General features: G+C 45.2%; 1 protein-coding gene across 4 annotated transcripts in view; it reads left to right on the top strand.

The window, feature by feature from the left end:
* Positions 1-26,146, top strand: part of ITGB5 (integrin subunit beta 5) — a 140,660-nt gene that overhangs the window by 12,609 nt on the left and 101,905 nt on the right. For all 4 annotated transcript variants that reach the window (XM_036905410.2, XM_036905402.2, XM_036905392.2 and 1 more), the window contains exons 3-4: positions 12,914-13,118; positions 21,114-21,363. In XM_036905410.2, the coding sequence (XP_036761305.2) occupies positions 12,914-13,118; positions 21,114-21,363 (455 nt within the window). The remainder of the gene's footprint in view (positions 1-12,913; positions 13,119-21,113; positions 21,364-26,146) is intronic.

Below are 26,146 nucleotides of genomic sequence, written 5' to 3'. Positions count from 1 at the left end.
TTTTTTGGTATCACTAATCTACACTTACATGACGAATATTATGTTTACTAGGCTCTCCCCTATACCAGGTCCCCCATATAAACCCCTTTACAGTCACTGTCCATCAGCATAGCAAAATGTTGTAGAATCACTACTTGCCTTCCCTGTGTTGTACAGCCCTCCCTTTTCTCCTACCCCCCCATGCATGCTTACCTTAATACCCCCCTACTTCTCCCTGCCCCTTATCCCTCCCTACCCACCCATCCTCCCCAGTCCCTTTCCCTTTGGTACCTGTTAGTCCATTCTTGAGTTCTGTGATTCTGCTGCTGTTTTGTTCCTTCAGTTTTTCCTTTGTTCTTATATTCCACAGATAAGTGAAATCATTTGGTATTTCTCTCTCTCCGCTTGGCTTGTTTCACTGAGCATAATACCCTCCAGCTCCTTCCATGTTGCTGCAAATGGTTGGATTTGCCCTTTTCTTATGGCTGAGTAGTATTCCATTGTGTATATGTACCACATCTTCTTTATCCATTCATCTATCGATGGACATTTAGGTTGCTTCCAATTCTTGGCTATTGTAAATAGTGCTGCGATAAACATAGGGGTGCACTGATCTTTCTCATACTTGATTGCTGCATTCTTAGGGTAAATTCCTAGGAGTGCAATTCCTGGGTCAAATGGTAAGTCTGTTTTGAGCATTTTGATGTACCTCCATACTGCTTTCCACAATGGTTGAACAAGTTTACATTCCCACCAGCAGTGTAGGAGGGTTCCCCTTTCTCCACAGCCTCGCCAACATTTGTTGTTGTTTGTCTTTTGGATGGCAGCCATCCTTACTGGTGTGAGGTGATACCTCATTGTAGTTTTAATTTGCATTTCTCTGATAATTAGCGATGTGGAGCATCTTTTCATGTGTCTTTTGGCCATCTGTATTTCTTTTTTGGAGAACCGTCTGTTCAGTTCCTTTGCCCATTTTTTAATTGGGTTATTTGTTTTTTGTTTGTTGAGGCGTGTGAGCTCTTTATATATTCTGGACGTCAAGCCTTTATCGGATGTGTCATTTTCAAAGATATTCTTCCATACTATAGGGTTTCTTTTTGTTCTATTGATGGTGTCTTTTGCTGTACAGAAGCTTTTCAGCTTAATATAGTCCCACTTGTTCATTTTTGCTGTTGTTTTCCTTGCCCGGGGAGATATGTTCAAGAAGAGGTCACTCATGTTTATGTCTAAGAGGTTTGTGCCTATGTTTTCTTCCAAGAGTTTAATGGTTTCATGACTTACATTCAGGTCTTTGATCCATTTCGAATTTTCTTTTGTGTATGGGGTTAGACAGTGATCCAGTTTCATTCTCTTACATGTAGCTGTTCAGTTTTGCCAGCTCCATCTGTTGAAGAGGCTGTCATTTCCCCATTGTATGTCCATGGCTCCTTTATTGAATATTATGTGACCATATATGTTTGGGTTAATGTCTGGAGTCTCTAATCTGTTCCACTGGTCTATGGGTCTGTTCTTGTGCCAGTACCAAATTGTCTTGATTATTATGGCTTTATAGTAGAGCTTGAAGTTGGGGAGTGAGATCCCCCCTACTTTATTCTCCTTTCTCAGGATTGCTTTGGCTATTCGGGGTCTTTGGTGTTTCCATATGAATTTTTGAATTATTTGTTCCAGTCCATTGAAGAATGTTGCTGGTAGTTTCATAGGAATTGCATCAAATCTGCATATTGCTTTGGGCAGGATGGCCATTTTGACGATATTAATTCTTCCTAGCCACGAGCATGGGATGAGTTTCCATCTGTTAGTGTCCCCTTTAATTTCTCTTAAGAGTGACTTGTAGTTTTCAGAGTAAAAGTCTTTCACTTCCTTGGTTAGGTTTATTCCTAGGTATTTTATTTTTTTTTACGCAATTGTGAATGGAGTTGTTTTCCTGATTTCTCTTTCTGTTGGTTCATTGTTAGTGTATAGGAGAGCCACAGATTTCTGTGTGTTGATTTTGTATCCTGCAACTTTGCTGTATTCCGATATCAGTTCTAGTAGTTTTGGGGTGGAGACTTTAGGGTTTTTTATGTGCAGTATCATGTCATCTGCAAATAGTGACAGTTTAACTTCTTCTTTACCAATCTGGATTCCTTGTATTTCTTTGTTTTGTCTGATTGCCATGGCTAGGACCTCCAGTACTATGTTAAATAACAGTGGAGAGAGTGGGCATCCCTGTCTAGTTCCCGATCTCAGAGGAAATGCTTTCAGCTTCTCGCTGTTCAATATAATGTTGGCTGTGGGTTTATCATAGATGGCCTTTATTATGTTGAGGTACTTGCCCTCTATTCCCATTTTGCTGAGAGTTTTTATCATGAATGGATGTTGAACTTTGTCAAATCCTTTTTCAGCATCTATGGAGATGATCATGTGGTTTTTGTCTTTCTTTTTGTTGATGTGGTGGATGAAGTTGATGGACTTTCGAATGTTGTACCATCCTTGCATCCCTGGGATGAATCCCACTTGGTCATGGTGTATGATCCTTTTGATGTATTTTTGAATTCGGTTTGCTAATATTTTGTTGAGTATTTTTGCATCTACGTTCATCAGGGATATTGGTCTGTAGTTTTCTTTTTTGGTGGGGTCTTTGCCTGGTTTTGGTATTAGGGTGATGTTAGCTTCATAGAATGAGTTTGGGAGTATCCCCTCCTCCTCTATTTTTTGGAAAACTCTAAGGAGAATGGGTATTATGTCTTCCCTGTATGTCTGATAAAATTCCGAGGTAAATCCATCTGGCCCGGGGGTTTTGTTCTTTGGTAGTTTTTTGATTACCGCTTCAATTTCGTTGCTGGTAATTGGTCTGTTTAGATTTTCTGTTTCTTTCTGGGTCAGTCTTGGAAGGTTATATTTTTCTAGGAAGTTGTCCATTTCTCCTAGGTTTCCCAGCTTGTTAGCATATAGGTTTTCATAGTATTCTCCAATAATTCTTTGTATTTCTGTGGGGTCCGTCGTGATTTTTCCTGTCTCGTTTCTGATACTGTTTTCTTCTTAATAAGTCTGTCTAGAGGCTTATCTATTTTGTTTATTTTCTTGAAGAACCAGCTCTTGGTTTCATTGATTTTTGCTATTGTTTTATTCTTCTCAATTTTATTTATTTCTTCTCTGATCTTTATTATGTCCCTCCTTCTGCTGACCTTAGGCCTCATCTGTTCTTCTTTTTCCAATTTCGATAATTGTGACATTAGATCATTCATTTGGGATTGCTCTTCCTTTTTTAAATATGCTTGGATTGCTATATACTTTCCTCTTAAGACTGCTTTTGCTGCGTCCCACAGAAGTTGGGGCTTAGTGTTGTTGTTGTCATTTGTTTCCATATATTGCTGGATCTCCATTTTGATTTGGTCATTGATCCATTGATTATTTAGGAGCGTGTTGCTAAGCCTCCATGTGTTTGTGAGCCTCTTTGCTTTCTTTGTACAGTTTATTTCTAGTTTTATGCCTTTGTGGTCTGAAAAGTTGGTTGGTAGGATTTCAATCTTTTGGAATTTACTGAGGCTCTTTTTGTGGCCTAGTATGTGGTCTATTCTGGAGAATGTTCCATGTGCACTTGAGAAGAATGTATATCCTGTTGCTTTTGGATGTAGAGTTCTGTAGATGTCTATTAGGTCCATCTGCTCTACTGTGTTGTTCAGTGCTTCCGTGTCCTTACTTATTTTCTGCCCGGTGGATCTATCCTTTGGGGTGAGTGGTGTGTTGAAGTCTCCTAGAATGAATGCATTGCAGTCTATTTTCCCCCTTTAGTTCTGTTAGTATTTGTTTCACATATGCTGGTGCTCCTGTGTTGGGTGCATATATATTTAGAATGGATATATCCTCTTGTTGGACTGAGCCCTTTATCATTATGTAGTGTCCTTCTTTATCTCTTGTTACTTTCTTTGTTTTGAAGTCTATTTTGTCTGATATTAGTACTGCAACCCCTGCTTTCTTCTCGCTGTTGTTGGCTTGAAATATGTTTTTCCATCCCTTGACTTTTAGTCTGTACATGTCTTTGGGTTTGAGGTGAGTTTCTTGTAAGCAGCATATAGATGGGTCTTGCTTTTTTATCCATTCTATTACTCTATGTCTTTTGATTGGTGCATTCAGCCCATTAACATTTAGGGTGACTATTGAAAGATATGTACTTATTGCCATTGCAGGCTTTAAATTCTTGGTTACCAAAGGTTCAAGTTTGGTCTCTTTAGTATCTTACTGCCTAACTTAGCTCGCTTATTGAGTTGTTTTATACACTGTCTGGAGATTCTTTTCTTCTCTCCCTTCTTGTTCCTCCTCCTCGATTCTTCATATGTTGGGTGTTTTGTGCTGTGCTCTTTCTAGGAGTGCTCCCATCTAGAGCAGTCCCTGTAAGATGTTTTGTAGAGGTGGTTTGTGGGAAGCAAATTCCCTCAGCTTTTGGTTGTCTGGGAATTGTTTAATCCCACTGTCATATTTTGAATGATAGTCATGCTGGATACAGTATCCTTGGTTCAAGGCCCTTCTGTTTCATTGTATTAAATATATCATGCCATTCTCTTCTGGCCTGTAGGGTTTCTGTCGAGAAGTCTGATGTTAGCCTGATGGGTTTTCCTTTATAGGTGACCTTTTTCTCTCTAGCTGCCTTTAAAACTCTTTCCTTGTCCTTGATCTTTGCCATTTTAACTTTTATGTGTCTTGGTGTTGTCCTCCTTGGATCCTTTCTGTTGGGGGTTCTGTGTATTTCCGTGGTCTGTTTGATTATTTCCTCCCCCAGTTTGGGGATGTTTTCAGCAATTATTTCTTCTAAGATACTTTCCATCTCTTTTCCTCTCTCTTCTTCTTCTGGAACCCCTATAATACGGATATTGTTCCTTTTGGATTGGTCACACAGTTCTCTTAATATTGTTTCATTCCTGGAGATCCTTTTGTCTCTCTCTATGTCAGCTTCTATGCATTCCTGTTCTCTGGTTTCAATTCCATCAATGGCCTCTTGCATCCTATCCATTCTGCTTATAAACCCTTCCAGAGTTTGTTTCATTTCTGCGATCTCCTTTCTGGCATCTGTGATCTCTCTCCGGACTTCATCCCATTTCTCTTGCGTATTTCTCTGCATCTCTGTCAGCATGTTTATGATTCTTATTTTGAATTCTTTTTCAGGAAGACTGGTTAGGTCTGTCTCCTTCTCTGGTGTTGTCTCTGTGATCTTTGTCCGCCTGTAGCTTTGCCTTTTCATGGTGATAGGAATAGTTTGCAGAGCTGGGACGAGTGACGGCTGGAAGGACTTCCCTTCTTGTTGGTTTGTGGCCCTCCTCTCCTGGGAGAACAGCGGCCTCTAGTGGCTTGTGCTGCGCAGCTGCGCGCAGACAGGGTTTCTGCTTCCTGCCCGGCTGCTATGGAGTCAATCTCCGCTGTTGCTGTGGGCGTGGCCTGGCTCGGGCAGCTACTCCAAAATGGTGGAGTCGCGTTGGAGCAGGAGCTGCTGGGAGGCTATTTATCTCCATAAGGGGCCTCCCTGCTCCCTGCAGCCCAGGGGTTAGGGTGCCCAGAGATCCCCCGGATTCCCTACCTCTGGATTAAGTGACCCGCCCTGCCCCTTTAAGACTTCCAAAAAGCACCCGCCAAAACAAAACAACCACCACAAAAAAAAAAAAAAAAAAAAAATTTTAAATTAAAAAAATATTTTTAAATTAAAAAAAAAAAGGTGGCTGCTCGTTTTTCTTTATTCTCTGGCGCCAGCCTCAGGCATCTGCTCACCGGTCTTGCTGCCCTGTTTCCCTAGTATTGGCGTCCCTATCCCTTTAAGACTTCCAAAAAGTGCTCGCCAAAACAAAACAGAAAAAAAAAAAATTGGTCACTCGCTTTTCTTATGTCCTCCGGCACCCGGCCTCCGGTGCCCACTCACTGTTCCTGCTGCCCTGTTTCCCTAGTATCCAGGGCCCCCTGGGCACGTACTGTGTCTGCACTCTGGCCCGGATGGCTGGGGCTGGGTGCTCGGCAGCCCTGGGCTCCGTCTCCCTCCCGCTCTGCCTGCTCTTCTCCCGCCGGGAGCTGGGGGGATGGGCACTCGGCTCCCGCGGGGCCGGGGCTTGTATCTTACCCCCTTCACGAGGCGCTGGGTTCTCTCAGGTGCGGATGTGGTCTGGATATTGTCCTGTGTCCTCTGGTCTGTATTCTAGGAAGGGTTGTCTTTGTTATATTTTCATAGATATATGTGGTTTTGGGAGGAGATTTCTGCTGCTCTACTCACGCCGCCATCTTCCGCCCGTCTGACGTGTTGATTTTGACAGTGAGTGATACTGCCCTGAGGAGCAGTGTCATTGTCCCCACCCACACTTGGGTCCCGTGTCCAGCCCACGGGCTCCCTCTCTGCTGACATGGAACCTTAATCTTGCCTGAAGAACTTCCTGTGATGCCTGCACTGGAATGCAGTTTCCCATCTTCTTCAGGGGTGAACTTTGCCCAAAGACTGTTTTTTCAGGGACCTGAGTTCAGAGAGTCCAGAAATGGTTGTTGATCAACCTCTGATCTTTTGCAAAACAGGATAAGTGCGGCTGAGTGCTTAAGCACACGTCCTGGGGCATCCTCAAAGAAGTAGGGTATCTGCCAAGAGCGTGTGATGTGTGTGGACACTGAGGGCCACTGCTGAGTGGACTGCTGGGGAGAGCCAGGTCCCTGTGCTCGGGACTCCCCTGCTCTGGACCCCACAGTGCTTCTTTATTTTACTCGAGGTGGGGACGGGACTTCTACTCTGCATTTGACCCCCCTTGTAACCTAATTCTGCCTCCCCGACCTAGTGCAGCCTCTCATTACTGTATTCTCCTGCAGGCATCCAGTTTGTGTCTGACGGTGTCCTCGCCGCCTCCTGCGCACCACTTCATGCTTTCTCTCTACTCAGTTCTGCTGTGTGGCCTTACTAATCAGGTTTTCTTGTCTTTATTTTCTAATGTAGTTTGCTGCTTCAGACTTACGCTCTGGCTTTAAGACCAAAGTTGCCAGCTAGACTCACCCCCCCTCAGAGAGCAGGTCATGTGGGCTGCTGCCTGCCCTCCCCACCCCATTTACATGGCGCACTTCAGCTCCTGTCTCTTGTACTTTGTGACGTCCCTGGGCCACTGTAGCCAGCCTTGGCCCCTGGTTTTTGGCCAGCTTGAACACTTATGGTATTTGTACTACATGACATAAAACACACAAACTCCCACAGTTTATTATCTCGTTTGTTCATCATTTTTTAAAAAGTGGAAATCTGCCTGTGCTCTAAGATTGAAAGTTTCATAGTCCAGCAAGCTGTAAAGAGGAATGCACAGGGCAGAACGTGTGTATATGCTTGCATAGCAAGGCCCAGGGGCAGCCCAGATGTTATTTCCATTCACATTTTCTTGACTGAAACCCAGTCATACCACATGCCTAAGTGTGGTGAGAATGGGGAGCTCTGTGCCCGGGAAGAAGGGGTAATGGGTTTGTGGTCTAGCAGCCTGTGCCATTGGTGGGCAGGCAGACCAGGATGGCCTGTGGGAGGACAGCGGTCCAGGAGAAGTGGACAGGGCTGAGGGGTGGTGTTCGCTGTGTGGATAGAGAACAGGGCTGGTGGGGGCAGGAGAGGAGACAAAGGCAGGCAAGGAGACAGCGCTCAGCGCTGCGGTAAGTGGGGAGGCTGTCGGGGGTGGTGGTGACACCTTGATGTGATGTGGGGTGGGCAGGACAGGCTGCTCACCAGCTAGAAGGGGAAGGGCCAGGTAGGCAAGGCCGCCCCTTGTGGAAGCGAAACTGTGCAGAGAGAACAGGGAGGCTGGTGGCGTTTGCATGGGGGGACGTCGGGTCAGGTCTGGCAGAAGACTGGGGAAGTCTGGGCTGGGGCGAAGGGTCTTTGCCTCAGAGATGGATGTGGAGAAGAAGGAAGGAAGGACCCACAGGACTAGAGACAGGAACTGAGGAAGGAAATGGATTAGAAGTTAGGAAGCAAGATGGGTCAAGTCGACCTTTGGGGAAATCATGGTGGCAGGGAAAGTAGCAGAGACGTTACCTATATTTTCCTTTGAGCTGGGAGGAAGTGAAAAAAAAATGAGCATTTACTCCAGCTCACAATAAAATGTAGATTCTTTGCAAGAACATCTCTTTGTGGTCATGAAAGGAATATCTTGGCCTGTTGTAGATGCTACTTAAATACTTGTTTAATGGACTGAATGAGCCAACTGACAGCTGACAGGGATTTCTGCAGCCCCCAGGCCGGGGGTAGTATGTGTCTGGTGCACAGATTTCCGTCTGCATCACTTGCCTTCCCTCCTCTTCCCCACCGAATCCAGGAGGGTCTGGCCCTGCTGTACCCCAGGAGATGGGCCAGCCGCAGGGGCAGCAGGTCCCCGGGCCTGTGCCCCCTCGCCCCTGAGGCTCTCGGCCTGTTCGCCTGTTTGTTTCCTCCCTCTTCATGCCAGGGATGGGGCCCTTTCCTGCTTGGGTTGTTCCCCTCCCAGGCCTGCCGGTCCTCAACTCGTCCACCCTGCTGTTTCACAAACAAAAACCTTTCTTCCCCCAAAACAAGCACTGCCATCTTTTTAAGAGTTTTAACCTTTAGCAGGAGTAGGCCAGGGGTTTGCAGGCAGTGTGAGGACTGGTGTGGCACACACAGATGCACCGAGTGCACTGGCCATGAGGCCAGGCTGCCAAGGCCAGCTGAGCACCGGCCTCCCTCCAGGGGAGCAGCATGGACAGCGGTAGGTGGTGTAGTGTTACGACGACCAGTAGCCTCTTTACAGCCTCCACGTGTAGGTGATGGAGGGCACAGAGAGGCACCGGCAATGCCAGTGTTGTAACAATGTAAAGGCCATCTAAATTGGGAGCACTTCCCTTTTCTTTTTTTATATTATTTACCACATAGTGACTCAAAGCCACAAGAGATGTTTCAGGTTCCATTCCCGTTCTATTGTTTCTTTTGGTAATTTGCCTATAATGCAGTTACCTTTTATGAGTCCTTCTGTGAGCTGAAGACAGCATTTCTGGAGACCATGGACAGATGCTTCCTTTATGAAGCCTCTTCCAGCGTGGAGCGCCAGGGGCACCTGTTGGGCTGTGCCCCATTAGAAGCGCATCCTAGTTTCCATTTTTCTGTGTTGAAATGAAGTCCCCCTCTCCTTCCATCCTTGTTTTTCTGCATCCAGAGGATATTTCTCCTCCAAATTTGATAAGTGGTAGGAAGATCTCTGCATTTGGGGCAGCAAGGAAATGCTAAATGCAGAGAGATGGAATCTGTGGGTCCAGAGTTCGTTTCCTGCTGCAGAATTCAACAGTAGCCTTGGCTGAGATGGGAGGCAGGTGATGCAAAGAGCATTGAACTTGGATCCAGGAAGCTGGTGCCAGCTGAACTTAAAACTTCTTGGGTGAATTTAGGGATGATTTTAGGCATGTGGGCCTCTGATTCCTCACCCGTAGAAGTGAGGACTGGCACCAGGTAATGCGTCCAAGGCCCCTTCCCGAACTTGGAACTTGCTGTACTCTAACATCAGGAAGCGGGTCTGGTTGTCAGGTCTCAGGGGTGTGAAGGCTCCTAACTCAACAGATATCAGAATGTCATTCATGTGAGGAGGGGTTCCTTAATCATGAGTCTTTCTTTTCTTTAAGGATTTATAATTTATGGCATCTGTATTCATTGAATCTGGAGCTTGGAAATGTAGGTATAGAGACGTTTCATTTGTAATGTTTGCATGCCTGGAAGGTCAAAACCATCACAATATATGCCCTTGGTTTCTGTGGTTTTGTTTTCTCCTCTTTTAAGTATGCATCTGTCCTTGTTGAGAGTTAAAACACGTAGAAAGTTGCTCAGAGGAATAGAGGAGAGGCAATTGGGTTTGTGGGGCTAACATGCCCTTGTTGGGTCTGTAGTGCTTTGTCCTCTCTTGGGTCATAAGAACCTTTGGCTAGAAATCAGTGGTGACTGTTTCCGGACTCCATGCCAGAGGGGCCTTCAGCTCTTGTGGGAATCCTGTCACTGAGGTGGCTGCTTTACTCTCAAAGGGTTCTACAGAGGTGCCATACCCCGAGGGGCCTCAGTGGTGTCTTTGAGACCTTGGAGCTCTGAGACAATGACAGGATTACCTATGAAGGTGTCTCAAGGGCTGTTGAGCACATTGAGCAAACCACTGGGCCTGCCCCAAGTAGCAAGAAACTGAACTTTGTGAAATAGGCAAAGGCTGACAAATTGATGAGAGAGATGGATGGCCCTGACACTCAATCTGCACTGGGGGATGGTGCCACACAGGGTGGCTTCCTCTGCGGTCACAGTGCTGAGGTTTACCCTTCAGAGGTCATCCTACAAGGTGCAGTTTGGATGTGGCCAGTGGTCGTTCTCCTGCTGGCAGCCGGGTGACTGTGCCTCAGTTGATGGTCCTGCCGGTGCAGCAAACCTTAGGGAAGCCATGCTCGTTGGATCGGAGGTTTGCCACAACTTTAAAGAATATAATTAAGAAGAAATAAGCTGCTACCAATGAGGGGAATAAAGAGGGCTTTGCTGCTGACATCCCAGAGATGAAAGAAGGCTCAGGGCTCCTAAAGGGTATAGTTGGGAAAGGCAGCTATATGAGTAAGGTTGTAATTGGCATGGGTGTGGTGCCACTTGAGTTCCTTAGGTCTGGGAAGTATGACCTGGACTTTAAGTCTCCTGATGATCCCAGCAGGTGCATCTTCCATGACCAGCAGGTGTTCCCGTACAAGTTCTCTGTCAAGGACTGGTAGTGTCTATCAAAAGCCCCTTTGAGCAGGATGACCAGGAAGCTTGGGGGAAGTTCAGTGCTTGTGCGGGTGTCCAGGTAGTAGGGTGATCTAATGACCAACCTGAAGCAAATTGCCGAGACTGGCTGGGGAATCGTGCAGCTCCCTCCTGCTTAGAGGGAAGCAGGCTGGCTCTGTGACCTAGTCTGTTCCAGAGCAGAAGCTGCTGCGGACCAAGGGGAGGGTGTCAGAGTTCCTGCTGCCCTGAAGAGACCGAGGTGCTTTTGTTGCTAACCTGGTGGCAGGGCTTTAAACTAGACTGGTCAAGACACATGTACCTTAACAATCAGAACTGGGCCAAGTACAACCAGTTCATCAGAGTTGAAGGAGGTGGCAGCAAGGCTGGTGTGCCAGCAAGAAGTTCAGGAATTCTAGCCAAGTAAGCTCTGAGCAGGAGAGCTCCTGAGCCCATTCAGTTCTGAGAGCTGTTTCAACCTTAGCTTCAGACAGAGACCAGACTGTCAGAGCCCTCAAGAAGTTAAGTCTCCGTTCCCCCTTCCTGTGCTTTTCTAACTGCTTCATTAGAATTGCTACATCAGAGCCACGCTTGACCATTTGGAAACCGGTTTGGAAGCCCTAACTTTGAAATCTTGTCTAATTTCAAGGTTAAACATTTTAAGCTAGAATAATCATTTTTCTCCCCTGTTCCACAATAGTCCATGGAGCTATTTATGGTGCTGTCCCTAAGGTTGTAGCCAGGCAAGACCTCCAGATTCAGTAGACAAAACAAGAAAACATTCAGTTATTTTAAAAAACCCAAAAAACAAGAATCACAGAGGCCCAGAACAACACATCTGGTTTTACTTATTTAAAAATAGCTGCAAAGAGTTTTTGACTTCTTGGTCTTGTATCTTGCAAAGGCTCTAATGGGCACTGACTAGTTTTAGGGCGTCATAGATCGCACCGAAGGGGGAGTCCCTCTGAGTGTCCATGCCTCTGCTCGTAGTCTGGCTTCTAAGCCAGTGGTCAGAGGACACTTGGCTCATCTGAGGCTTTTTGGCAAAGTGTTACAGAGGGGAGAGGAGGGGTCAGCATCCTGATTCCTCCAGCCATAATGGGGGTATCCTGTCCAGCACTGGCCTCCCAGCTGGCGGAGGTGATGTTATTTTCTACCATCCATCAGTGAAAGGGTGTTCAGAGAGAATCGTGGGTTTGCACTGCCACTAAAAATTCCTTTACTGGAAAATGATCAATACTTACAGGAACCATATTTCATAATAAAGTACACTATTTCATTTTAAAGTTAATGGCCCAAACTAGGTTGGGGCAATCCTGATGCTCAGCCTTCCAAATCCAATTTAAGATTTTTCTTTTCAATGTTGCTTTATTGTTCAAACAACAATAAAGATTAAAAGAAAAATACCTTTTTCGTTCTTCTGCCCTAACACCTCACCTATCTTCATTAAAATTATTATCTTTTAAATCCTAATGCAGATACAATTCTATTTCCTGTTTTTTTTCTTAGAGTAAACATTTTGAAATTTCTTAGTCTTCATAACTATTTGTAATGAGTATTATCAGTGGAAGTGTTATTTACCATATTTCTCACATGATTTAGGGATTTAGGTTTACAAGTTTGTAAGATTATGCTTTTCTAAATAACACTGCAGTATATATCTGCCAACAGTTTCTCCTTTCCTTTGATGATTTTCTTGAGATAAATTTCTTGAGATAAATTTTTGGGTTTTTTAAAACTCCTGGGTCAGAGGGCACAATGTATATGACTGCGGTGCTCTCCAGAGTGGTCGGGCAGTGTCCACCGCCTGCACAGTAGATGAGTGCACAGCTCAGAAATTCACTCCTGATTGTCTGAGTGACAACTACTTGGCCACTTACACAGTATTTTTCAAAACATTTTAGTTATACACCTTTCAGTTGCTTTCTTCTGCTGATCATATAGACAGGCAGATTTTTTGAGAAGCCTTTTGACCATTAGAATAACAATGAAACCAAACATTTTTGTTATGTGTTTATAGTTTACAAAATGCTTTCAGATCCAGCATATCAGTTAATCCTCTTAATACTTGGTGAGGCAGTTGGAATATGGATTATTATTTTCTCCATTTTCAGACAGTGAAAATGGGATGTACAGGCTTACAGGTCAAGCAGATGGTGATGAGTCTACAAGCTAATGTGTCCTGGAGAGATGTCCTGACCTCCCCCTGCTCTCTCCCTCTGTCTCTGTGCCTAGGACTTTGGCAGCCCACGGTCCGTCACCTCCCGGTGTGACTTGGAGGCAAACCTAGTCAGAAATGGCTGTGGAGGCGAGTTTGAGAGCCCGGCCAGCAGCACCCGGGTCCTGAGGAGCCTGCCTCTCAGCAGCAAGGGCTCCGGTGCTGTGGGCTCCGATGTCATTCAGATGACTCCGCAGGAGATCGCCATGAACCTGCGGCCCGGTGAGTGCCCTCCGGACGGGATGTGGTACTGATGGGACAGGGGCTGGTACAGGCTGAGGGCGAAGCTGGGAGAGGAGATGGCAAGGCGTGGCCAAGAACCTCAGGCAGCAAAGGGCAAGGCCTCTGTGGATGGATGGAATATCTTTCCTATATTTTTAATTGTGGTAAAATACATGTAGCATAAAATGTACTATTGTAACCATTTTTAAGTATAGAGTTCAGTGGCATTAAGTGCATTCACGGTGCTGTGTAACCATCACCACCATCCATTTCCAGAACTCTTCCATTATCCCAAACTGAAACTCTGTCCCCATTAAACATGAACTGTCAGTTTCCCTCTTCCCCCAGCCCTTGGCAGCCACCCTTCTACTCTACTCTCTGTCTCTATGAGTTGGGCTACCCTAGATACCTTGTATAAGTGGACTCATGCACTATTTGTCTTTTTGTGGCTCTTTGTCTCACTTAGCATAATGTCCTCAAGGTTCATCCCTGTTGTAGCAGGTCAGCATTTTTCCTCTGTAAGGCTGAATAATACTCCACTGTGTGTACACACCACGTTTTGTTTATCCATTCGTCCATGGATGGACACTTGCCTTTTTGTGAATAACGTTCATAAAAAAGATTTGAAATACCTTTTGGCTATTGTGAATAGGTTATTGTTTTTTATGGGAAAATGCTGGTAGGTTTATTTCCTAGTTAATGCAAGTTTCTCAGGGAAAGTGCTAAAAAAAAAATTGCTAAAAAAAAATTATTTTTTCCTGTCAGCAAATTCCATTCGAGTCAATGGCATTCTGAAGGGACAAACTTTTAAGTAGAGATATTTTTATTTTATGACCTGAGAGCCCCTGCAAACCCTAAAGTTGATTGTGATATAAGGAAACAGAATCTGCATACCTACTGTGTGCTATACCTGATCTACTGTAAGGTAGCTAAGATCATTTTATACACGGGGAGTGACCTGCTCAAGGTCTGCCAGTTAGAAGTGATGAATCCGATTCAATCCCAGGTCTTTGTGACTGCAAAACTCATGGCTTTTCTTAGTTCACCACTTTTATTCTCTAACATTCTATATATTAGACTCCTTGCAATGTCAGAGGTTGGCTGTTCATGTGGCTAAGTTAGAAAGTATTGCATTGTTGAGAGAAGGCAGCTTTCCCCAATTCTGATGCTTCTTAGCCTTTTCTTCTCTCCCATTGTCTAGGACACATTGGCAGTAACTCTCTCTAGGTGGTGTATTTAGACTTGAGGGCAGCTTGGAGCAGTGGAAAGATCCTGGATCTGGTTGACCATCCTTTTTCCAGCTCTGGGCCTGTCCCTGGCTCGGAGGCCCTGGGCAAGTTCTAGATCTAGCCAGATCTAGGTCCAAAGAGACACTCTCTGTCTCAGAAATGGGTCTAGGGGAGTGTGGCCGTCAGAAGCACTCAGCAATGCTCCTTTCCGTTAGAGCTCTCATTGTCACATATTTAAGAAATGTTTTGTTTTGCCTTCTGAATTGTCTTGGAAAAAAGAAACAGAAGAAGGATGTAAGTGGCCCTGCTGGACAGGGAGGCACAAATTACTGGGCTGCCCAGGGATTAGGGCTGGGATTCATTGAAGCTGTTATTTAGTAAGTCATCTCACTGTAGGTGACACCTAGCCTTTTTGATTGGTGAGGTCCCACGTTGCGAGAGAGAAGGGAGAGAGCACGGACTGAGCTGTGTGCGTGGGGAGAGGGAGGTCTGCTGAGCCTTCATGTGGCAGATGCCTGGTGATGTTCTCTGGGGGAGAATAAAACTCACCTCCTCACATGGGCACAGGCTCAGGGCCAGGCTCTGACCGAGAGGGTGGCGTAGGAATTGTAGTACATGATTACGGTATTGGAACACTGTGTAAGGTAGGAATGATTATCAGCTAACATGAGTGATGTATTTTTGTTTTTATGTAGCAACAGCATAACAGGAACTTAAAGAAAGTTGTTAAAAAATCATCCACGTTAACACAATCTTAATCATTTTTACTAGATTCCATCTTTATGCACATGTTCATAATTTTCATATAGTTACTATCGTAATGTATTTGTAATTGTGTACTTTTTTCATTCAATATTTGTGGAAGACAAGGACCAAAGTTCACATTTCCAGAAGAGTTTATAGTTTGAGGGTGATCGTTGAGGGAGGGTTTTCACTTACATTTTTGGAATTCCTCATTTAGAGTTGCGCTCAGAGCCTATGGTATCTCTTCAAGAAATACCCTACATGGTGACAAATCCTTTCTCTTTAGGGTAGGTTAAGTTAGGAAAGAGTTGGAGGCCACCCAAAGCCAGAGATGTCACAGTTTTAATTCCAGATTTTAAAGTCAGAATTAAGATGTGACTCTGAGGCAGAGAATGGTTTGATTTATCAACTGGTTTTTAAAACAGCCCTGAAGAGGAATTAAAGAAGTGACTTGAGTGAAGCCAGCTTCCTTGGGTAAAGTTTTCTTGACATTAAATTTAGGCACAGTACTGATTTATGCATAAAGCTCAGTGTTCGCTCAAAAAAGATCAGTCTTCTTTGGTATATTCACATCTTCCACTAAGCATCATGATACAGTTTCCAGTATCGAAAATAAAACGGAAAACATGATGTGGCGTGGTGTGTGTGATCTTAGGTCCTGTGAAAGGTGTAGTGATGGAGAGCCCATCGCTGGGAGGTCAGAGTGGTGGAGGGGCTGGCTGCCCCGGGAAGGCACACTCAAACTGTGAGGGTGTTTCAGTCTGGAGAGGTGAAGCCTCAGAGGAGAGCTGATGAAAATACGAATTCCTAAAGATCTAGAATCTTGTGAATGTGTTTTTCAAATATACAAACACTTGAAGCCAAAGATGCCTCTTAAAATTTTGAAAATTTTAGTGTTTTTAAAGGGAAGTACAGGTAAACCCCTGATATTTATTTATCTGGGGGAAGGAGAGAGTGGTGTGTTGCAGTTAGCAAAGTTCGTTTTACCAAGTGCATACTTACCTCAAGGTCTTCCCCCACGGACTCTGGGGAAGACTTTCAGGTATGTAGTGATTGGTTTTTCCATTACATGTTTTTAGAAAGGTTTTTGTGTCTCTTCCCTTGCCCTGCTTTCCCATACTTCATAATAGGTACTGAGTGAAATGTAACACTTTACCACCCTAATATCAGACTAATGAAGGACAAGCCTCAGCATAATATGAGAGATGCTTCATGAAGCCAAAGTTATTGTTTCAGGGTAAGCCTGGAAAAAAGAAAGAGAAAAAGAAAAACTTGCTTCTAAGCAGGACTTTTTTTTTTTAATGGAGATAACCATTCACATACCAGAACAGTCACTATTTTAAAGTGTACAATTAAGTGGTTTTAGTACATTTGCAAGGTTGTGCAACCATCATCACTATCTAATTGTGGAACATTTTTGTCACTCAAAAAGAAGCCCTGTACCCATTAATAGTCATCCTTATCTTTTCCCACCTAACGCATTCAGCCCCTGGCAATCACTAATCTATTTCTCTTTCTCTGATTTTGCTTATTCTTGACATTTCATATAAAGCATACACTATGTGGCCTTTTATATCTGGCTTCTTTCACTTAGCAAAATATTTTCAGGATTCACCGGTATTGTAACGTGTGTCAGGACTCCATTCCTTTTTATGGCCAAATGCTATTCCATTGTGAATGTATAGATATACCACATTTTAGTTAGATATTTGGGCTGTTTCCACTTTGGGGCAGTTATGACTAATGCTGCTGTGAACATACACGTACAAGTTTTTGTGTGGACATGTGTTTTCAATAATCTTGAGTATATAGCAAGGAGAAGAATTGCTCGGTCATATGGTAGTTCTATGTTTAACTTCCTGAGGAACTGCCAGACGTTAAGCAGGATTTTGTATAAACACAGGATCATGTTCTTCATTTTGTTCCTAATCCTGGAAACTATGTCAGGATAACGATCTTAAAAAATCCTGAACAGAGGACATAAAATCCTGAAGAAAGTACATAAACTATAGAATAAGGCTTGTTGAAATGGTAAAAAGCTAGAGGTTTTGAAATACTGGGCAATTAGAAAGGGTTACTTAAGTCATTATTTGCCTCAATCCCTTAATCTCTCAAAAAATGACCCTTGATTGGTAGTGTTTTTTTTTTAATTTTAAAGTTTTGTTTTTGAAATAATTTTAGACTCCCAAGAAGTTGCAAAAATAACAGAGTTCATGTTCTCAGCTTTCCCCAATGATAACATGTTACATAACCAGAGTACATTATTAAAACCAGGAAATTGACACTGGTACAACACTGTTAACTGAAGTACAGGCCAGGGGCTGCTTTTCAGTGGTTTTCCTGCCACTGCCTTTCTGTGCTGCTTTTCTCCCCTCTCCTTCCAGGTTCTGTTTGGAGGTACTAGTTACTGACTCAGGTGTTGCTTCTGTCTGCCAGATGTATAGTGTACCCACTTTATTAAAAAAGATGAAGGAAGACTTGGTGAAGAGTGGATGAGAGTTTTACTGTAGACTGAATGTTTATATCCCCCCGAATTCATAAATTGGACTCCTGACCCGTGGTGTGATGGTTTGAGGAAATGGGGCCTCTGAGAGATGATTGGGTTATGAGGGAGGGGAGCCCTCCTGAATGGGATTAGTGCTGTAATTAAAAAGAGACCCCAGAAGGCTCTCTCGCCCCTTCTGCCTGGTGAGGACGCAGCAAGAAGTTAGCAATCTGCAACCCAGAAGAGGGCTTTCCCCAGAACTTGACCACTCTGGCACTCTGATCTTGGACTTCAGGCCTTCATAACTGTGAGGAACACATTTCTATTTATTGGCCCCAGCCCATGGTACTTGTTGTAGTAGCCCTGATGGACTAAGACAAAGTGATTTTCAAGGAAATGAAAGACTGCTAAGGCCCGGATGCTTGGGGGTAGACTCTGTAGAGGCCGACTGTGTCTTTGGCTTGTTCATTCCTTGGTTCCGTTTGTCAAGGGCCAGAATCCTGGTGTGAGGAGTGAGGTGCACTGCAGCACAGCAGCCTTGTCCTAGACCAGCAAGGAAATTCTTTGGTTCTAGGTCTGGATTTGATTCTGGGGTACTAATTACCTTCTGCTGCAGTGAACAGAAGGGCTGGGTGCTAGTCCTGTAAGGTGTGCTCTAGGGCCCTAATTCCTCACTCAGCTGCAGTCCTGTTGTAAAGTAGCTGATTTTAATGTTTCCCTTCTTTTTTCCCATTTCCACATAGAAGGGTAATTCTGGGGAATCAAAAATTGCTTATATTTATTTAGGGACAACAAGAGCCCTTTTCTTTTGAAATACTGCTTTGTTTTAACATTTGAACAAGAATCAGTCTTAGAAAAACCAGAAATTCTTGCTGGAATTTCTACCCTCACTCTCCAGAGATGTCTGCCATCTGATATATGTCCCTAAGGAAAAAGTGAACACTTCACTTTTTATTGAAGGGAGGGCAGAGAGAAGGAAGCTTTAAAAATACGTTCAGGTGGAATGCTAGTTGATATGATTGCGGTGGGGGAGTCTACACTTGGGAACTGAGCAGCAGCAGGAATTCTGTGCAAAATACAGGTGGAGCGGACTGTTTCGGCCACAGAGAAAGTCAGGACATGAGCGAGGCTGCTGCAGGAGTAGCTCCATATTCACAGGAGCGAGGTGATCAGCTTTTCTTTTGGGTGGCTTCGTCCCATTTCTCTCATCTTGCTGCTGGTCCCCAGGCAGGGATTGTGTGGAATGGCCCCAGAAAGAAGGGGTGAAGCCACAGCGGGAGAAGAGCCTCTAGGGGTCTTATGTGGAGAGGGGGCTTGTGAACGGGGCTGGTGTCCCCAGAAAGGCTAAGCACCTCCTGTACTTATGGGTGCTGCAGGACCACATGGCCGGATGTGTTATCAGAATGTGTCTCAGTGTGTGTGGCTCTGGAAGTGTAGCCAAAGAGGGGAACTGTTCCCAGCCCTTCTCTCAGCAGCGACGGCTCTTCACGGGCAGCCTCGGCCTCACCTTCTGTCGGCTCACCTTGGAGGCCTTCCTCCCTCGCTGGGGAGTTGGTGCACCACAGCTTAGCGCCCACGCTGAGAGTTGGCCCAGAAATTCCCATCCCTCCAAGATCTGCTGACACAACATTCCATTATTGCCAAGGCCTGTTGGGGAGTTGGTAGCACTTACAGTCAGGCATGCGTGAGATAGCAGTAAACCCTGGTTCTGAACACTCATGGTGTTTCCCTTTCTTACACCCCTCACTGTCTGGAAAACTGGGAGAAAGATTTCTTCTAACGTTTGTGGCGTCTCTGAAGGGGTAAGTGTTAGTGACCCATTTCTCAGACTTTGATGCGAAGAGACTCCTCACTTCAAAGTAGCTGCCCTTTTAGCATTCAAAGAGATCTGTATGTTATATCAGGTTTGTTTCTCTATCTTCATGTCTTCAAAATTTTAGTTAAATTTAATGCCCAAGACTAATCCTTCACATTCAAGTTTCTGACAGAATTTTTTTGTGTTTCTTTTTATCCCCACAAGAAATTGCATTAATAATTGACTTTTGGGGGAACTGAGGCAGACGCTCTCCTTGAATACAAGCATTTGTATGGTGCTTACATACATTGTCTCCTTTGATCCCGCCAGTAACTAACACCCTCCTGCTTCACTGATCCAGAAATTGAGCAGCAAGTTAGGAGCCTCAGGTCCCCGAGTCCTTGGTGACAAGGTCTGGATTCTATCCCAACTCCTGCTCTTCACACCTGCTGTCCACTTCTCTCCCCTAGGTGCTCCCTGAATCCAAACCAGTTCCCAGTTGGCTGGTCCCAAAATGCTCGTCTGTTAATTATTCACAATCCATAAAAAGGTGGACATGGATTCAGGGTAAAAGAAGGTGTAGCCGGGAATGTGGGGGGAGGAGCCCAGGTGACAGAAAATGCAGAAGCCCCTGCAAAGAGCTCGTGGGACTGGGCAGAGGGACAGTTGCAGGCACTGCCCGTTTGAGGCCTGGGGTCTGTCCGTGCAGAGGCGAAGGAGGCTCTCCCCTCCCCCAGGTTCTCCGTCCTGCTTCTCCCCCACCGTCATGTGGCATCCAAGGCCGGGAGGGGCCCTGGGCAGGGACCTGCTCTGTCTCCCTGATGGGAACCAGAGACAGACATTGCAGCAGTCCAGGCTTCATTCTGGAAGAGATTTTGAGCATTTCTCTGTTTGAGTCATACTCTGACGGTTTTTAAAAATAGGCTCATACCAACAGGCCGCCCAAATGACATCAATCTTGAGGTGCTAGCACAATATATGCAAAGACAGGTCAGGGCGAGCAGGCCCGGTGCTGTCACTGAGGCAACCAATAGTAATTCTACTAATTGTGCTTCAAGTGTGCAGGCCTTTGCTTCTCACAAAACACTTTGCTCCCACGTGAGTGCTTCAAGGCGTTAATCAGTGCTGTGTTGTTATCTCCATTTTTCTGTGTAAGGAAATGGGGGCTTGGGTGTCACCCCTAGTCGGGGGACAGCTGGAATCAGAACTCAGTTCGGGTCATTTGGCTCTCTGTGGCCTGGTTCCTGCTGTGTGCCTCAGCTAGGGTGGGAGGGGGAGAGGGAGCGCGAAGGATGGGGCCCCCTCTCCTGCAAGTTGGGGCTTCAGCTGGCTGGTCCTCAGCTTGAGGAGAGGGGGTGGTTTCTCAGAAGCGTGATGCTGGCACACCAGGCCCGGACCCCCGGGCCACCTTCACCAGTGCACCTCTGGACACCAAGGTTCCTTGGTGCACTGTCTACCAAGAGGAGTCTCTTTTGCCAAGAAAACAGAACACCACTGAGGAGACTAGTTGTGAAAGAGTTTCCATAAAAATGCTGAGCCAGGTGTTTGGAGGGAGAACCTAGAGCTTCATCCTTAGCACCCGTGCCCCTGTAGTCATTCTGCTTCCAGGAAAAAGGTTTCTGAGAGGCATGCTGTCACTAAATAAAAGTAAAAGATAGGCCAATGTTGAAAGCAAAGTCTGTGCCTTCAACCACCAGCAGTTTGGTTGACCTGTAACGCGCACGGCCTCTCTGTTGGCACAGGCGACAAGACTGCCTTCCAGCTGCAGGTCCGACAGGTGGAAGATTACCCCGTGGACTTGTACTACCTGATGGACCTCTCCCTGTCCATGAAGGATGACCTGGACAATATCCGGAACCTGGGCACCAAGCTCGCCGAGGAGATGAGGAAGCTCACCAGCAACTTCCGGCTGGGGTTTGGGTCTTTTGTAGACAAAAACATCTCTCCTTTCTCCTACACAGCACCGAGGTACCAGACCAATCCGTGCATTGGGTAAGTGACCAGCTGTCCTTCCGTTGGGTATTTAAGGGTGGTAGAATTGAGTAGTAGGAAAACTTAGGCCAAAGAAGGGACCTAGGGAAGGTGCATATAGGACGGGGAACCAGGCTCAGACGTGTGATTTGATTAACTGTGACCCAGTTCTGGCTTCCCTGTGTGTGTGGAGAAATGAACTGTCGCAAGATTATGTAAAGATATGATGATCATAACTCATTTGTTTTCCTTCCTTTCTGATGGCCCCGCCTTCTACATTACTAGATTTTAGAGAATATTGTCAGAACGTGATGGACCCAGGGAGAGGGAGCAGATAGAATAGGGAGACTTTCCCCTTGTGTGGAGTCACTGAGATGCATTAGGATAAGCAAATTTGAATTCAAAGTCTGTTGCTGGTGTTTATGTAAATAACTATATCTTGACAAAATGAAATGAAAACACTGTGTTTTAAAGGTATGTTTTTTTTTTCCAATGTAAGTACTTGAATTAGGAAATATTTGGCAAATTAGTAGAAAACAGGTGCTCCTAACTGCTGCAATAAACAAACCCAGGAGTACATAGTGGCTCAAACTCAGTAGACATTAGTTTCCGATCCAGATGGGTCTCCGGATCAGTGGACATCTCTCCCCCAAGCAGTGACTCGGGGACCCAGGCTCTGTCCCTCCTGGGCTCCACCGTGTTCCCCACATGGCCTTGCAGGTCATCGTCATGCCAGGAGGATGCTCGCCTTACAGGCTAGGACTGAGCGGTCAGTGTATCAGACAGGACTGAGTTCTCACATGGAGCCTGGGAACTAGTTTATCTGTGCCCAGGAGGAAGAGGATCTGGGATTGGTGAATGGGTCTCTGCCATGGTGTATTAGGGTGGGGGGTGGGTGGTCACCTGCTTCACCTACCCTAACACCAGTATGAGGTTGGTTTAAATGTCAGGATGGCGCAGTGTGATCACGTGAGTGGAACTTCCAACTTTTTCTTGCCTCATCTCCACATTCAACTTTAGTTAGGCCTTGGGATATAAGGCCCTAAAATAGTCCCTAGATAAGAAATCGCTAAGACTTAGATTCTTACTAAGTGTCAGGCACCATACTAAGTACTTCATATGGATTGTCTCATCTAAATCCCATAACAATTTTTTGAGGTCTCTAAGGTAGGTGTGAGCTGTATTTTTAAAGATGAGGAAACTGAGGCTTAAAATAAACAACTTACCCAAGATGACACAACTAGGAATTGGTAGACTTGGGGTGAGAATCCAGACAAACTACTTCCGAGTCTGCATTTCCATTAACGGGATGCTTGCTTTGCCCCATCCAAACCACACCACAACACAGATGCTGTACGTGCGTCTGAGTTAAGCCCCATTCCCAAACCAGCTGACCCTCCTGGCCCTGCCCTAGCGTGATGCGCGGCTGTGCTGCAGTGGCCCAGCACCATGACAGTTTACTTCTCTCCTGTATAAAATCTGATGCGGGTCAGGCTGCTTTCTGTGCCGGCTCTCCTCCAAGAGGTGACTTGGACCCAGGCTCCCTCCATCCTCTGCTGTCCTTTTCAATCCTTGGTCTCCTTGGCCACCCCTGAGCCCCTTCTGCAGCCCCTGAGCCTGCCTGACCCCCAGCTCACCTTTGGTACCTCGACAGCTCCCAGCCCTGGGTTGGGCTGGGTGGTTAGGGTGAGGTGGTATTCAAGCTGGGAATACATGTTCTTCTGAATCCTTCCTGATCTTTCTTTACTCTCCCAGAAGCTAATTTAGATCTTCGCTAGGGGTTGGGAGCTGACACAGTGGTGGAAAAAACAGTAAGATAAGAAAAAAATTTAAATATAAATGAGATTCTAAGTTCCTTAACCGTGAAGAGGCACTAGGTGTCAAATTTGCTGGGGTTAGTGTCCTCCTGGCCACAGGTGGCCGCTGACATTATTATTACTTTTGTCCTGTCCCCGAGGCCCTTTCTAGCCCAGTCCCAGGGCCGCAGGCACTGTTGTTGGAGTTTTGCTCCTTAGCAGAGACAACAGCATCTTGACCAAAATTTTTTCAGTTTGTCCAGAATAGCGATTCTATCTGCTTCTGTTCACCTCTGCCCTCTGATGGGGCCCAGACAGGCAGGCTGTGTCTCCACTTCCATTTTTCTGAGGACCATCCATTCACAGTGAGAAGCAAGATTGGAAGCTGGCAGAGGATGAAGGACTGGCTCTGGGCACTCGGCATTTGCTTATTCAAGGTTATTACACACTACTTATTCAGAGCTCCTTTTCTAAGCCTTAGAAGGCAGAACTAGTTGTGGACAGTAAAAGTCTTGGCAGTGAGGCACACTGAAAAACAGGTAAGACAGGAAATCCATGACGAATGGGAGTTTTGCAGGAAACATCAGGTCTAAGTTACACAGATCTCTCTTCTCTAAACTGTGTAACGCTTTGGCGAGTCACTCTGTGGCTCAGTGAACAGGCTGAGATTTACCTCCTGTCCGGACAGCCAGACCTGTGCAGAGTCCTGGGTCTCCTCGCAGATGCACCACTGCTCCTTGGGGAGAACCCTGCAGGGTGGCTGTTCCTGTGCCCAGGCCAGCCTGCATGTGCTTTTTTTTGCCTAAGCTTTAATGGCACTATAAATAAGTTACCAACCTTTAAGAAATAGAAGATTTAACAAAGAATAACCAGGATTTCTAAGCTTTCTCAAAAAACTGGGAGGTCTGGTAAAGCCAGCCTTGTCCCACATGTTGTTTGGCTACCACAGTCCCTAGCACTCCCTCTTGTCTCACAGCTGGCCTGTTTCACTTGTTTACCTTCTGAGTGTGTTAGCAGACGCTGTCTGTGATTCTTGTCCACTGTTTTCCTTCAGTTAATGTGGAGAGGAAGGTCACAGCGTTCGTCTCAAGTTCCAGTGGTACCTTCAGGTAGATGCTTCTCTCCCCTGTGGTGGTGGGAACAGCAGAAGCAGCCCCCAGTAGGTTTGGGGAGATGGGGGAGTCAGGAGAAGGCACTCGACCTGCAGGACATCTCAGAGAAAAGAGAGCTGGTTTTTCACGGGACTTCCCTGAGGTTTGTCCTTTCTTCTCTGCTCCAGATGTTTCTGCCAAAGAATCAGAATCTTAGAGTCACCCCTTCCCACCTTAGAATGCAGCAGAAATGCCAGACATAAGTAGTACCAGCACTGCCATAGTAAGAAAAAAGATATGGAGTAACTTAATCATCAGATTAAGGAGCTGTTCAGTTGCCATTCTGAGTACCAGCAATCGTGTCACTGGGCAGAGTCCCATGATACTCACTAGTAGAGGATTTGAAGGTTAATCCAGAGTGTTACTTCTGGTTCTGAACACGTTTTCTTTTGTTAGAAGTATTGTACAGTGGTTGAAATACATTTCATACGTGTCTCATTTATTTGTGGAATCCAAAAAAGTCAAGCACACAGAAACGGAGAGTAGAGTGGTAGCTGCTAGGGGCTGGGGCATGGGGGAAATTGGGAGACATTGGTCAGAGGGTACAAACTTCTAGTTACAAGAGGAATATGTTCTGGGGATCTGACATATAGCATGGCGACAATAGTTAACATGATACTTGAAATATGTACTTGTATACTTGAAAGTTGTTAAAGAGTAGATATTAAATGTTCTCACTGCACACACACAAATGGAAATACATTATGTAAATACTTTTGCAAGTGAGATGATAGATTTCATCCTTCATCATTTATATTTTTTCTTACCCTTTGTTCATTTCTTCCAAAGGTCACAGTACTCCTTCACCACCTTGAAATGTGTTTCTTTGTTGTAGTTGGGCCTATCTTGTGACTAGTGAGATTTCTGCTGTCTTATAATGGTCTCCCTCTTCTCTGGTGGCTTTGAATATTTTCCTGTGCTATTCATATTCTGTAATGATATGCATGCCAATGTGTCTAGGTTGGACTGACTTTTATTTTCATTGCTTAGCCCTTGGTCTGCTTGTTAAATCTGAGAATACATCTTTATTCTTGAAAATTCTCAGACATTCTCTTCTACTCCTTCTATCCCCTTCATTTTCTTCCTAACACTGCTGGGTATATGGGGGAGCTTCTCATTCTAAACTTCTTGTTTCTTCATTTTCCTCCCATAGTTTCTACCTCTTTCTTTCTATTAGCCACATAGTAGGACATTTCTTCCAGTTTAGCCTTTTGTTCTTCAGTTGTTGAGTCTGTACACTGATGTTTAACTTTTGAATTTCAGTGACCATTTTTTTAAGTGATTCTTTTTCAAGACTTCTGTTTTCATAATTTTTTTTTTTTTCGGAGCCTTCTGACCTCCCCCTGACCCCCCAATAGTATCCTGTTCTGGTCTTTGGTGTCTATTCCTTCCTGTCCTTGAATGTGTTAAATATCCTTGATTTAAAGTACTTCAGGTCATTCTTTTCTATTTGTTGAACTACAGATCTCTCAGTTTGTTAAATTTGCTCACATTCCTTCAGGGTCGTTTGTTTCTCTTGTGGGCTGTCACCTTTCTGCTAGCCTCTTGAGCAGCGGTGGGTTTCCATGGGCCCACCTGCCCCAGATGTGCCTTGCCCTCAGCAGGGTGGTCTTCCATTGGCTGCTGCCAGGATCGCCAGGCCTTGCTGGGATTTCCTGCTTGGTTCTCCTTTGGCATTCCTTCTCCATAAAAGCAGAGAATCCTGACTTGCTCAGGCCTGGAGATAGAATTTTTATGCATGATTCATCTCACTCTTGGCCCAGAGTGGATCTTCCTTGCTTCTTTCCCAGGCCAGTGACTAGAAATTTTCTAGTTTTGATTGTAGTGACAGGGCAGTGCTTTGTGGCGCTCAGCTTT

This window comes from Manis pentadactyla, chromosome 1 (assembly GCF_030020395.1).
Source record: "Manis pentadactyla isolate mManPen7 chromosome 1, mManPen7.hap1, whole genome shotgun sequence".
NCBI classification, from domain to species: domain Eukaryota; kingdom Metazoa; phylum Chordata; class Mammalia; order Pholidota; family Manidae; genus Manis; species Manis pentadactyla.
The sequence above is the reverse complement of the archived record's forward strand: the minus strand, read 5'-3'. Positions and strand labels throughout refer to the sequence as shown.